The sequence below is a fragment of the Pseudophryne corroboree genome, chromosome 6 (genome assembly GCF_028390025.1).
Source record: "Pseudophryne corroboree isolate aPseCor3 chromosome 6, aPseCor3.hap2, whole genome shotgun sequence".
Taxonomy (NCBI): Eukaryota; Metazoa; Chordata; class Amphibia; order Anura; family Myobatrachidae; genus Pseudophryne; species Pseudophryne corroboree.
In genome coordinates this window covers 659,939,210-659,953,449 of record NC_086449.1, presented here as the reverse complement: position 1 = coordinate 659,953,449, position 14,240 = coordinate 659,939,210, and the positions used below count along the sequence as shown (strand labels likewise).

Below are 14,240 nucleotides of genomic sequence, written 5' to 3'. Positions count from 1 at the left end.
CAACAGCGGTTAGCATCCTTGCCATAGGTTCAACCCTTTTTACAGGGGGTTCTGAGAATCCAACACCCTTTTTCATCCTCCCGGCTACACCTTGGGACTTAAATTGAGTGTTGGAATTTGGATCACCAACTTTTGAGCCGTTAGCAAGGACAGACCTGACATATCTCTTTTGGGGATTAGTACGTAATCCCGCTGGGCGGGATCCCGGCGGTCGAAATCCCGACGCCGGAATCCCGACCACACAATCCTGACAGGGGTGGCGAGAGGAACGCAGCCCCTTGCGGGCACGGTACCTCGCTACGCTCGGCACACTATTATATTCTCCCTCTATGGGTGTCGTGGACACCCACGGAGGGAGAATATGTCGGGATTGTGGCGGTCGGGATTCCGGCGTAGGTATTTCGACCGCTGGGATCCCGTCCAGCGGGATGTTGACCGCCTCCCCTCTTTTGGATGGTCGTATTATTGCTTGCATTGGCTTCGGCCATCCGGGTTTCTGAGTTGGGAGCCTTATCGTGTAAGAGTCCCTTTTTACTTTTTCATGAGGGTAGGGCAGAGCTCCGTACAAGAGCAGATTTCTTTCCTAAGGTTGTTTCGGGGTTTCACGTAAACCAGCCACTTGTGGTCCCATCTTGCCAGGGTCTCGCAGATGGGGACGTGTCCGTGGATGTTGTCCAAGCGTTACGGGAATACGTACAAGTTACGTCGTTCTTCAGAACATCGGACTTTTGGTTTGTCTTTATGATGGGCCAAAGAAGGGCTGGCCAGCATCTAAGCAGCCTGTCTAGATGTATTGGTCTTGCCATTTGGCATGCTTATATTCCTGTGGCAAACAGGTTCCGGTTCAGGCGGGTGCTCATATCACCCGATCAGTGGGTGCCTCATGGGCGGCTGCCAGAGGTATTTCCACTACTCAACTTTGCAGAGCGGCGACATGGTCCTCAGTACACACGTTCGCTAAATTTTACAAGTTTGATACTGTTGCGTCCGTAGATTCTAAGTTCGGACGTTTAGTTTTGCAGAAAAAAGACAGCACTCCTCCCTGGGGGATAACTTTGGGACGTCCCCTAATGTCTAAGACTGCTCCAGTGTCCCCTAGTGGATGAAAGAGAAAAGAGGATTTTGGTACTTACCGATAAATCCATTTCTCTGAATCCTCTAGGGGACACTGGACGCCCGCCTCGGTGCTGTCAGCCTGCTGTGTTCAAAGTTCTTGTTCATACAGTTCGCACAAACAGCGTTAGTTTTTCGCTTAAAGAAGTTTCTTGGATGCTGTTTGATATGTTGTACGATTCGGTTCCTCGCATTGTGCTATAGTATCATGTCCTATTCTCTCAGTCAAATTTTTCAAACTGAGGGAGGAGGGATGTGAAGGGGGAGGAGCCGGCTGTGCAGACAATGCTAATTTTAGATTGTGCCACACCTCCGGTTGCAAGCTTCACACCCCTAATGTTTAAGACTGCTCCAGTGTCCCCTAGAGGATTCAGAGAAATGGTTTTATCGGTAAGTACCAAAAATCCTCTTTTTATCATCTTTGTGTGTTATCTGGCCTTTGTGTGTTATTTTATTTTGTATTGCTGAGAACCCTTGAGATAAAGAATAGTTGGTACAAATTGCTGAGGGGAAAATATTAAAGATGGATCTTGGTGACATTAGCAGTAATGAAGCACCATCTGCTGTTTGAAATAGAATACAACAAAAGGGACTACAGCATTATTAGTAAAGGGACATGTGCTATGATGGTTGCCACTAAGAGAAGAGACAGGCATAGCTGTAGGGCTGCAGTCACTGTACCGGAAAAGCCACAATGTGAGGAAGCGCTTTATTATTTTCTTCCCATGAAGTAGTTTACCTTATCCCGCTCCTTATCTTTTAATTTGTCCATTGAGCGTTTGAGCCCTTCTTCCAGCAAGTCGATTAATCGCACTGTGTCACCTGATCTGGTCTTAAATTTTTTCCTGTAATATATAAGATAGGTAAGAAATAGCTTACCTCAATGCCATATAAGAAAAGAGCGTAACCAGGTTTGGATAACTGAGAATACAGGATAACATGTAATGCAGTGCTACAGATGTATCCTTGTACACTATTGCTGCAGTCACGCCAAAGAGCATTACACGACGCACCGGGACAAGTGCAACTCAGTATGCACAGCATCTTTTTTGCTCAAATGTGCGTCTTACTAGCATTTGATGCAACGAAAGCACTTAACGAGACTGCACTAATTAAATGATTACAGTATGTGCTACTAGTATATGTGTGCGAATGGGTGTGAATCTGTATATGAAGTACTACAGTGCAGCGGCTACAGTTTATTTTAATGCCAAGTTGCGTTGTGCTTCATCTGCAACTGTGTACATATTTAAAACTAGTTCCTGTACAGCTCAAAAATTGTTGGGACTTGGATTAGAAACACTGAGACATCCCCCCTTAATGACTAAATGGAATTATTTTTATTTGACCAATAATGTCATGTAATTTTTTTGGCAAAAAATTGCAAAATGCAGGAAATTGGGTACAAGCAACAGGGTTTTTAGGCCTGCAGCTGGAAGTTATTGGGGTTTTTCTTTTTGCAATTGTTTTTTATTTCAAAAGTGGCTTAAAACTACTCAAATCTATTTACCACTACCCATTTTTCTGTACAACTTACTTTAGCAGAGCATTTGTTTTGTACAAAAAAAAATGGCTTTCTATAGTTATATTAGAATATTCTATACTGTTATCCTGCATTGCCTTTTTGGGGGGCACAGGCAGATTTCCCCATTTTCACCTATACTTAACGCTTGTAACACCAGCAACAATTATCGTGTGAATGCCTATTTAACTGTTTTCTAATTGAATTGTGCTATAAACGGAAGCGTGCATACTGGCGATAAGCGGAATTAATGCGAAATAGGTGCGATAATTTGATGCACATTAACTTAATGCTTTATTGCAACCAATAAGCTCCAAACTGTCATTTCTCAAACACATGACAGAAGCTGAACAGATGACATTTGGGAGCTGATTGGATGGAGCACTATTTATCATATGCCAAAGTTTTATAATTCACAACGAGTTTTATCACTCATTGATAAATGGGCCTCTAAGTTTGCAAAGTTTCCACTGAATGATTAAAAACCATGGTAAATGCAAGAGAAACTTATAGCAGAAATGTAAGACTGTGTGCTGGGTGCAATAGTATGACTATCACACAACGTAACAGTTGTAACAGTGATTATCATACTTAACAGTTTACACTAGTGCCTAGTTTACTGACCATAAATAAGTTATTTATGTAGATCTTCAGCAACAGTTTTTATTCTAAATACCATATTCTAAATAGCAAATGTTACACTGTCACATGCAGTTAGTTGCATTACTTACTTGTCTTCCCCTAGGACAACACCAAATCCAGCATGTTCCACTCTGGTCACAGTTGCATCATACCAACCAATCATCCGACCAGCAGAATACACATTCTGCAAATGTATGCCCTGTAAAACAGAGAATGTCAAATAGCTATCTTACTATACGGGTTTTCTCTTGGTTCTCCGCCTTCCTCCCAGAGACCAGAAAGCTTACTGGTATGGTTTCCTGGCTGCTGACAAAAAAGGGTGTCAGTGACATGCAGTGAGGTAAATGGCTGGGGAGGCACTAGCCAGATTTACACACAGTATATGAGGGTACGCCCCACGGATGCAAGTGATCGAGTCGAGTAATACATTGGCACTTAACGCTGACTATTTGTTCCTCAGTGATGGAGAGCTATGTAACTCAGCACTATGCATGGTCAACATAGACACATTGCCTTAATGAGCATGTACCTATACAGCAAAGCAGAAGCAAGTATACAGAGGTGTCTTCAGGTAGTAAGAATGTTTACTAATACGGCATGCTGCAGAGGCAGAGCATGAACGCTTCACATTCTCAATGGTAGATTTGATAAATGTCCACTCATGGTAACGAATCTGCGCTGTGCGACGTAGCGGTAAGCAGGGTTTCCCTTTATAAATAAACAATGATGGTGATACTAAAACACTACAAGGAGATACAGATCCTGCTATTTTTATATAGCATGAAATCAGAGAAACTAGTCCTGGACTAACACAACCCAATGAATGTCACATTTGCTGATCATTGAAATGTCACTTTATAAGTAACGTTGCTGCTGCAGCAGGATACTTCTGGTAGGACTTTCAGTAAGTGAAGACCTAGCAGCTGCATTCAGTTATTAGTGGGACAGAACGAGTAATCTGCCACCAGACATGTGGATGCCAGTTTGCTTTCTCACGGGTGCTTGGGTTCAAAATATAGTTGATTGGATAGATGGAGCCTGAGGAGATTCCGGCAGTCACAGTACATATCAGTGCCAATTACAAGCAGAGGTACTGTAGATGGAGGCTCAGTCTTTAAGAGAGGATTTTGGTACTTACCAATAAATCCATTTCTATGAATCCACTCAGGGCACTTAAACAGCTGGGGGTGTGAGGAATGGAGACCACAGGTAGCACAATGTAAAAAAAATAGTGCACAGCTCACATCCTGAAATACTGTATATGAATAAACAGAAGCTCAACTCTGTCCACCACCACATACAGTGCATCCAGAAAGTATTCAAAGCGCTTCACTTTTTCCACATTTTGTTATGTTACAGCCTTATTCCAAAATGGAATAAATTTTTTCTCCTCAAAATTCTACACACAATACCCCATAATGATATAGACAGGTGTGTGCCTTTCCAAATCATGTCCCATCAACTGAATTTACCACAGATGGACTCCAATTAAGCTGCAGGAGATAGACGGGCTCCGCAGGGGACATGGGCACTTTAAGAAAGACTTTGGATCTGGGTGTGCACTGGCTCCTCCCTCTATGCCCCTCCTCCAGACCTCAGTTAGAGAAACTGTGCCCAGAGGAGACGGACAGTACGAGGAATGGATTTTTGTTAATCCAAGGGCAAGATTCATACCAGCCACACCAATCACACCGTATAACTTGTGATATACTATCTAGTTAACAGTATGAAAAAACAACATAGCATCGGTCCAAAACCGATGAAACTATAACATAACCCTTATGTAAGCAATAACTATATACAAGTCTTGCAGAAGTAGTCCGCACTTGGGACGGGCGCCCAGCATCCTCTACGGACTATGAGAAAAAGATTTACCGGTAGGTTTAAAATCTTATTTTCTCTAGCATCCTAGAGAATGCTGGGGACTCCGTAAGGACCATGGGGATTATACCAAAGCTCCCAAACGGGCGGGAGTGCGCGGATGACTCTGCAGCACCGATTGAGCAAACAGGAGGTCCTCCTCAGCCAGGGTATCAAACCTATAGAATTTTGCAAAGGTGTTTGACCCCGACCAAGTAGCAGCTCGGCACAGCTGTAGTGCCGAGACCCCTCGGGCAGCCGCCCAAGAAGAGCCCACCTTCCTAGTGGAATGGGCCTTAACCGATTTTGGTAACGGCAATCCTGCCGTAGAATGCGCCTGCTGAATCATGTTACAGATCCAGCGAGCAATAGTCTGCTTTGAAGCGGGAGCGCCAACCTTGTTGGCTGCATACAGGACAAACAGTGCTTCTGTCTTCCTGACTCTAGCCGTTCTGGCCACGTAAATTTTCAAAGCCCTGACCACATCAAGGGACTCGGAATCCTCCAAGTCACGCGTAGCCACAGGCACGACAATAGGTTGGTTCATATGAAAAGATGAGACCACTTTAGGTAGGAATTGAGGACGGGTCCGCAATTCCGCCCTATCCATATGGAAAACCAGATAGGGGCTTATATGTGATAAAGCCGCTAATTCCGAAACTCGCCTAGCCGAAGCCAAGGCTAACAACATGACCACTTTCCAAGTGAGATATTTCAACTCCACCGTTTTAAGTGGTTCAAACCAATGTGACTTAAGGAAACTTAACACCACGTTAAGGTCCCAAGGCGCCACCGGAGGTACAAAAGGAGGCTGAATATGCAGTACTCCCTTCACAAACGTCTGTACTTCTGGGAGAGAGGCCAATTCCTTTTGAAAGAAAATGGATAAGGCAGAAATCTGAACCTTAATAGAGCCTAATTTTAGGCCCAAATTCACTCCAGTTTGTAGGAAGTGAAGAAAACGGCCCAGATGGAATTCTTCCGTAGGAGCATTCCTGGCCTCACACCAAGAAACATATTTTCGCCATATTCGGTGATAATGTTTTGATGTCACGCCCTTCCTAGCCTTTATTAGTGTAGGAATGACCTCATCCGGAATACCTTTTTCCGCTAGGATCCGGCGTTCAACCGCCACGCCGTCAAACGCAGCCGCGGTAAGTCTTGGAACAGACAGGGCCCCTGTTGCAACAGGTCCTGTCTTAGAGGAAGAGGCCATGGATCTTCTGTGAGCATCTCCTGCAGATCCGGATACCAGGTCCTTCATGGCCAATCTGGAACAATGAGGATGGTTCTCACTCCTCTTTTTCTTATTATTCTCAACACCTTGGGTATGAGGGGAAGAGAAGGAAATACATAGACCGACCGGAACACCCACGGTGTCACTAGGGCGTCCACAGCTACCGCCTGAGGGTCTCTTGACCTGGCGCAATACCTTTGTAGCTTTTTGTTGAGACGGGACGCCATCCTGTCTATTTGGGGCAGTCCCCACTGACTTGCAATCTGCGCAAAGAATTCCTGATGAAGTCCCCACTCTCCCGGATGTAGGTCGTGTCTGCTGAGGAAGTTTGCTTCCCAGTTGTCCACTCCCGGAATGAACACTGCTGACAGTGCGCTTACATGATTCTCCGCCCAGCGAAGAATTCTGTTGGCTTCCGCCATCGCCACTCTGCTCCATGTGCCGCCTTGGCGGTTTACATGAGCTACTGCGGTGACGTTGTCTGACTGGATCAGAACTGGTTGGTCGCGAAGTAATGCCTCCGCTTGACGTAGGGCGCTGTATATGGCCCTCAGTTCCAGGATGTTGATGTGGAGACAAGTCTCTTGACTTGACCAAAGACCTTGGAAATTTCTTCCCTGTGTGACTGCTCCCCAACCTCGAAGGCTCGCGTCCGTGGTCACCAGGATCCAGTCCCGAATGGCGAACCTGCGGCCTTCTAGGAGGTGAGCACTCTGCAGCCACCACAGGAGAGATACCCTGGCTCTGGGGGACAGGGTGATCGGCTGATGAATTTGTAGATGTGACCCGGACCACTTGTCCAGTAGGTCCCATTGGAAAGTCCTCACATGGAACCTGCCGAAGGGAATGGCTTCGTATGATGCCACCATCTTTCCCAGGACTCGAGTGCAGTGATGCACTGACACCTGTTTTGGTTTCAATAAGTTCCTGACCAGAGTCATGAGTTCTTGAGCTTTTTCTGTCGGAAGAAAAACCCTTTTCTGGTCTGTGTCCAGAATCATGCCCAAGAAGATCAAACGAGACGTAGGATTCAGCTGCGACTTTGGAATATTGAGAATCCAGCCGTGTTGCTGTAACACCTTCAGTGAAAGTGATACGCTGTTCAGCAACTTCTCCCGTGATCTCGCTTTTATGAGGAGATCGTCCAAGTATGGGATAATTGTGACACCCTGCTTGCACAGGAGCACCATCATTTCCGCCATCACCTTGGTGAAAATCCTCGGGGCCGTGGAAAGCCCAAACGGCAACGTCTGAAATTGGTAATGACAATCCTGTACCGCAAATCTCAGGTACGCCTGATGAGGAGGATATATGGGAACATGTAGGTATGCATCCTTTATGTCCAGAGATACCATAAAATCTCCCCCTTCCAGGCTGGCGATGACCGCTCTGAGCAATTCCATTTTAAACTTGAACCGTTTTAAGTAAAGGTTCAGGGATTTTAAATTCAAAATGTGTCTGACCGAACCGTCCGGTTTCGGGACCACAAACAGAGTTGAGTAGTATCTCTTCCCTCTTTGAAGCAGGGGAACCTCGACCATCACTTGTTGAAGACACAATTTGTGAATCGCATGTAACACTATCTCCATTTCTAGGGGAGAAGTCGGTAGCGCCGATTTGAAAAACCGGCGAGGGGGCACCTCTTCGAATTCCAGCTTGTATCCCTGAGAAACAATTTCTATTGCCCAGGGATCCACCTGCGAGTGAACCCAGATGTGGCTGAAAAGTCGAAGACGTGCCCCCACTGGAGCGGACTCCCTCAGGGGAGCCCCGGCGTCATGCGGTGGATTTTGCAGAGGCCGGGGAGAACTTCTGTTCCTGGGAACTAGCTGTGTTGTGCAGCTTTTTCCCTCTGCCCTTACCTCTGGCAAGAAAGGACGATCCACGTACTCTTTTGCTTTTATTTGAACGAAAGGACTGCATTTGATAATGAGGCGCTTTCTTAGGTTGTGAGGGAACATAAGGCAAAAAATTTGATTTACCTGCTGTAGCTGTGGAGACGAGGTCCGAGAGGCCTTCTCCAAATAATTCCTCACCCTTGTAAGGTAAAAACTCCATATGCCTCTTTGAGTCGGCATCACCTGTCCACTGTCGGGTCCATAAGACTCACCTAGCAGAAATAGACATAGTGTTTATTCTGGAACCCAGTAAACTAATGTCTCTTTGAGCATCCCTCATATATAGGACAGCATCTTTTATATGCCCTAGGGTCATTAAAATGGTATCCTTATCTAGGGTCTCAATTTCCGCTGATAAGGAATCTGTCCATGCTGCTACAGCACTACAAACCCAGGCCGACGCAATTGCCGGTCTGAGTATCGTACCAGAATGTGTGTAAATGGACTTCAAGGTAACCTTCTGCTTGTGGTCAGCAGGATCCTTGAGGGTAGCCGTATCTTGGGATGGCAGCGCTATCTTTTTTGATAAGTGCTTTTTTGATAAGTGTGTCAATGCTTTGTCTACCCTAGGGGAGGATTCCCACCGTATTCTGTCCTTTGGCGGGAAAGGATACGCCATAAGAATCCTTTTGGGAATCTGCAGTTTTTTGTCTGGAGTTTCCCAAGCTTTTTCGCATAATTCGTTCAGCTCATGTGAGGATGGAAAGGTGACCTCAGGCTTCTTACCTTTATACATGTGTACCCTCATGTCAGGGACAGGGGGTTCCTCTGTGATATGCAAAACATCTTTTATTGCAATAATCATATATCGAATACATTTAGCCACTTTTGGCTGTAATTTTGCATCATCGTAGTTAACACTGGAGTCTGAATCCGTGTCGGTATCTGTGTCAACTATTTGGGATAGTGTTCGCTTCTGAGACCCCGAAGGTCCCGGCGACATTGGGACAGACATGGTTTGACTCCCTGACTGTTCCCTAGCCTCAGCTTTGTCTAATCTTTTGTGCAATAAATTTACATTAGCACTTAAGACATTCCACATATCCAACCAGTCAGGTGTCGGCGCTGCCGACGGAGACCTTACATTCATACACTCCCCCTCCTCCTTGGGTGAGCCTTCAACCTCAGACATGTCGACACACACGTACCGACACCACACACACACAGGGAAACTCTTTTCTGAAGACAGGTTCCCCACCAGGCTCTTTGGAGAGGCAGAGAGAGAGTATGCCAGCACACACCCCAGCGCTATATGACCCAGGAAAAACACAGAATGTTTACCCAGTAGCGCCTTTATGTATGTATATGCGCCAATCATGTGCCCCACCCTCTTGAAAACCCTCCGTCACCGTGAGTAAGCAGGGGAGAGTCCGGGGAGCTTCCTCTCAGCGCTGTGCTGTGGAGAAAATGGCGCTGGTGAGTGCTGAGGGAGAAGCCCCGCCCCATCGGCGGCGGGCTTCTGTCCCGCTCAAAATTCTTAAAAACATGGCGGGGGCTCTTTATATACATGTACAGTGCCCAGCTGTACATGTATATATGTACTTTTGCCACAGGAGAGGTTTATATTGCTGACCAGGGCGCCCCCCCTGCGCCCTGCACCCTTACAGTGACAGATGTGTGTGAGGTGAATGGGAGCAATGGCGCACAGCTTCACTGCTGTGCGTTGCCTCTATGAAGATCAAGATGTCTTCTGCCGCCTCTGAAGTCTTCTTTTCTTCTCATACTCACCCGGCTTCTATCTTCCGGCTCTGCGAGAAGGACGGCGGCGCGGCTCTGGGACGGACGGCGAGGGTAAGACCTGCGTACCAATCCCTCTGGAACTAATGGTGTCCAGTAGCCTAAGAAACAGAGCCTTGAAACTCAGAGAAGTAGGTCTGTTTCTCTCTCCTCAGTCCCTCGATGCAGGGAGTCTGTTGCCAGCAGGCTTCCTGAAAATAAAAAACCTAACTAAAATACTTTGACAGGAAACTCAGGAGAGCTCCGTGAAAGCACCCAGTCTCCACTGGGCACAGTATCAAACTGAGGTCTGGAGGAGGGGCATAGAGGGAGGAGCCAGTGCACACCCAGATCCAAAGTCTTTCTTAAAGTGCCCATGTCTCCTGTGGAGCCAGTCTATCCCCATGGTCCTTACGGAGTCCCCAGCATCCTCTAGGACAGTTGTTCTCAAACTCGGTCCTCAGGACCCCACACAGTGCATGTTTTGCAGGTCACCCAGCAGGTGCACAAGTGTATTAATTACTCACTGACACATTTTAAAACGTCCACAAGTGGAGCTAATTATTTCACTTGTGATTCTGAGAGGAGACCTGCAAAACATGCACTGTGTGGGGTCCTGAGGACCGAGTTTGAGAACCTGTGCTCTAGGACGTTAGAGAAAAATGAATATATTCCATTGTGGAATAAGGCTGTAACAGAACAAAATGTGGAAAAATTTAAGCGCTGTGAATACTTTCCGGATGCACTGTAAATGAACCTAAGGATGACAGGTAAGCACAATTTACTTTATTTAATAATGTCTTCAAAATTTCTCAGCAACAAACTTTTGCCTAGGGGTGCTGTGAAAAAAATGCAGATATTTTAGGTATCCGTGATTCAAGAAAGTTTTGGAACCACTGTTGTAGCCTATAGGTTCCAATGGCTAAAACAATCAAAATATGTCTCTCTCTGGGGTATATTGGAGCAATTTTTTTTTTTTAAGAAGTGGAGAAGTTGCCCATTGGAAACCAATCAGATGCCACTTAATATTTATCTAGGTGCTTCTAGAAGATAATAGCTAGAATCCTCTGTTGGGAGACAATCTCAGAAAAAACACACATTTAGAAGCTTGTTACAGTCAGTATTTTCCAGTCCACATAAAAGTCTATGGGGACTGTACTTATTTATTGACAATTATTTATATAGTGTACATATAATCCGAAGTGCTTACAGAATTTTTTTAGGTCACTGACATCACTCCCTGCCCCACTGGAGCTTACAATCTATGGGGGGAATGCAATTTAATGTGAGTTTGTTTAGTATCAGCTGCATCGGATGCTGTTACCATCCCGGTAGTCGGGATGCCGGCGGTAATGTTACCGATGCCGGTATCCAGATGTGGAACAAGGGTAAATATTGTGATGACTGTTAGGGTCCAGGGAGGGGTTTAGGGCTAGGCACTAGAGGGGGAGCCGCCATCCCCACCCCAGTCATAGCCCTAGCCGCCACCCCCGGTGTCTTAGCCCTAGCCGTCACCCCCCGATTCTTAGCCCTAGCTGCATTTATTATGATTTGAATCCATCAATAATAACATAACAAGCCTACTTGCAAATTGTCCCAGAATATATGGAATACTTTGAAAATATTTAGACTATAACAACGACCTTTTCATGTTACTAGTATTTTCTTAGAATGACTTATGCGTTAAATGTACATTTACATATCTCACCTGTCCACTGTCGACAACATAAATAAGAATATCGCCTTTCTCCACCTTTAGCCTCTGCCTTAAGGCTGCCAGATCTGATGTATCATAGGTGAAACCCCCATCAGATTTCTCAATTGTTAAAGGTATGGTGCAACCAGGAGGAAACACAATTTTTCGTCCTTCATCAACCTGAACAAGACCTAGGGGGAAAAAAAGCAAACATTTTTACTGAACGGACTTAACTAAAAACTTGTATAAATATAATGCCCAAACCCATTTCATATTATCTTCTTTGTCTGCACACAGCAAGCAGTGAAAATGGTACAGAAAATAATAACATTTGTGGTGCTTACTGGTAAATCCTTTCTTGGGCTGCCCCGGCCGCTGCCCTAACACTGCCTCAGAGAAAAACATTTAGAATGACAAAAAAAAGTGAAAAATGCTTTTTCCTTTAGCAACAAGTGAATTTCCCAAAAGCAGCCAGAAAATGAAACACCTAATACAGTACCAAAGACATTCCTCTCAGCAGAGGTGGCTGTTTACACCTTGTAAAATTTAGCCTGCGGATTGCCTAGTATGTACAGCCCTGGAGGGACCAACCTGGTCCAGTGCACGATTAGCCCTTAGTAAACTATTACCCCCATTGCAGAATAGACCTGCTGAATCCAGTGTGAGAATGACCGAGACATACTTCTTATGTCATCAGCAAGGACATACAGAGCATGCATACTTCCTGGATAAGTAAATCCATAGGTAGTGCACCAAATTCATAGAATGGCTGCCAGCTTTGAGATAGCACAGGGGACTTTAACTAGGGAGTATTGGAGGAGAACCCTGTAGAGATTAAAGAACAATGTTGACGTTCCATTGAAAACTGGAGAATAATAGGACAAAAAACTTGACCTTAGTGCAAAGACTTCCGCTAGTTCTTACAGTCCTCAATATACTGCCTAAATAAGGCAGTGGACGGAGTTGGGCACAGATAATTCAGTTGATTCGGAAAAGGGTGCATACATTTTTATAGGCAGCATTCTTTGTCTTAAGATTTAACCTCTTCTCTGTCCAATAAACTTTATTTTTTTGCAGCATGGTCTATGTAATATGTTGACCAGGAGCATAAGCAGCAGGACAGGAAGGCATCTGTGGGGGAAGCCATGCACCTTCCTACAAAAGATAAAAAAAAGACTGAATTCATGGTATTGATATCAAGAGCCAAGAAATAACTCATAACAGCATGACCCGAGACCACATGGTCACTTGGTGGAAAAGTGGGAGCTCTGTTATACCAAAGGTAATTTTGTCTAGCAATTTGCAGACAAAACTGTGTACCACTGAAAAAAGGAGTGGAAAAGTGGGTCCTAAACACTACGCTGCTGCTGCTGCTGCTTGCTATAAACTGAAAGTCTAAAACTACAAATTAACTGAAACCAGATCGTAATCAACGTTTTGGCCAGGTCTGCCCTGTATCCTATGAGCAGACCGCACCACTCAAGAAAGTAAGCAGACTGTGCCACATTCTGTAAGCTTCTCTGCTGCAACGTCCCCTATCTGTAATGATACACTGCTTGTGCAGGAATGATGAGGGACCCTCTGTGGATCCCTGCTGCTGATTTATCAGCTCAGTACACGTGCCAGATCCAACTGGTTCTGCATTTTCTAAGCCACATTCCCCAGGTGCGCTTCGTGAACTACCCCTTCCTCAATGCAGATGGCTTTGGATAACATCTTGGACAGGATATGTGACAAACGTTGCTCCTAGGGAAATTTGAAAGCTCTACAGTACATTTAATTTTAAAATATTTTCCAGCTTACTGTTGGGTAGGAAGCAAATAGCTATTATTTAGCCATACATGCCATGGCAAAGCGGTGTACTTTGCAGCAATAAAAACTTCTGCTTACATCAGGCATCATGGACCATATGACCCACAGCTGAGGAAGGGACAGGAGACAGAGGTTGCTATATGGGGGGGGGATGCTGCTGGGATAGGTCTAAGGAAGCGTCAGAAAGGCACCAGAGACAGCTGAAGGGGATGCGGTTTTGTTACTGGCGCTTCCTTCCAGGGGCTTCCAGTAAAGGGTATCCCTTTCAGGTTGTGCCAGCAAAACATCTCAGGGAGCAGCTGGAAGGATCCCTTCCAGGCAGTGCCGGTAAACCATTATAAACAGAAGGAGAGTTATAGGTGATACAAGGAGTCAATCTGTTTTCTGGTGTCCTGCTACATAGTGGTGAGACATAACCCATCATATACATTGCCTTTGCCGCTAAAGGAGAAAATATCAAGTAGAATTAATCAGAAAGTACCCTGTGTATTGCTTTGTTAGGAAGCCTAGCCATCCCTGTACCCTGGACAAATGACATGTCATAACCTGCAGATGCCATCGTTATTGCCAGGAAAAACGCTAAAAACGTGTACTAGTAACTACAACTAACTGCCAATATCCCCAAGCTGTGACCTTCAAGATTTGTCTTTTCAAAGGACAGTGTACTTTCTCCTATATTCATGGAGACTGATGGATGACACCAGCCTGGGTATCTAATAGTAATAATATACAGCATGTTTTACT

General features: G+C 45.3%; 1 protein-coding gene across 3 annotated transcripts in view; it reads right to left on the bottom strand.

Annotated features, from left to right (window-relative positions):
• RARS1 (arginyl-tRNA synthetase 1) overlaps window positions 1-14,240 on the bottom strand; it is a 190,295-nt gene that overhangs the window by 31,045 nt on the left and 145,010 nt on the right. For all 3 annotated transcript variants that reach the window (XM_063928231.1, XM_063928232.1, XM_063928233.1), the window contains exons 10-12: window positions 11,697-11,875; window positions 3,367-3,476; window positions 1,853-1,958 (exon numbers count right to left, since the gene is read on the bottom strand). In XM_063928231.1, coding sequence (XP_063784301.1) covers window positions 1,853-1,958; window positions 3,367-3,476; window positions 11,697-11,875 — 395 coding nt within the window. The remainder of the gene's footprint in view (window positions 1-1,852; window positions 1,959-3,366; window positions 3,477-11,696; window positions 11,876-14,240) is intronic.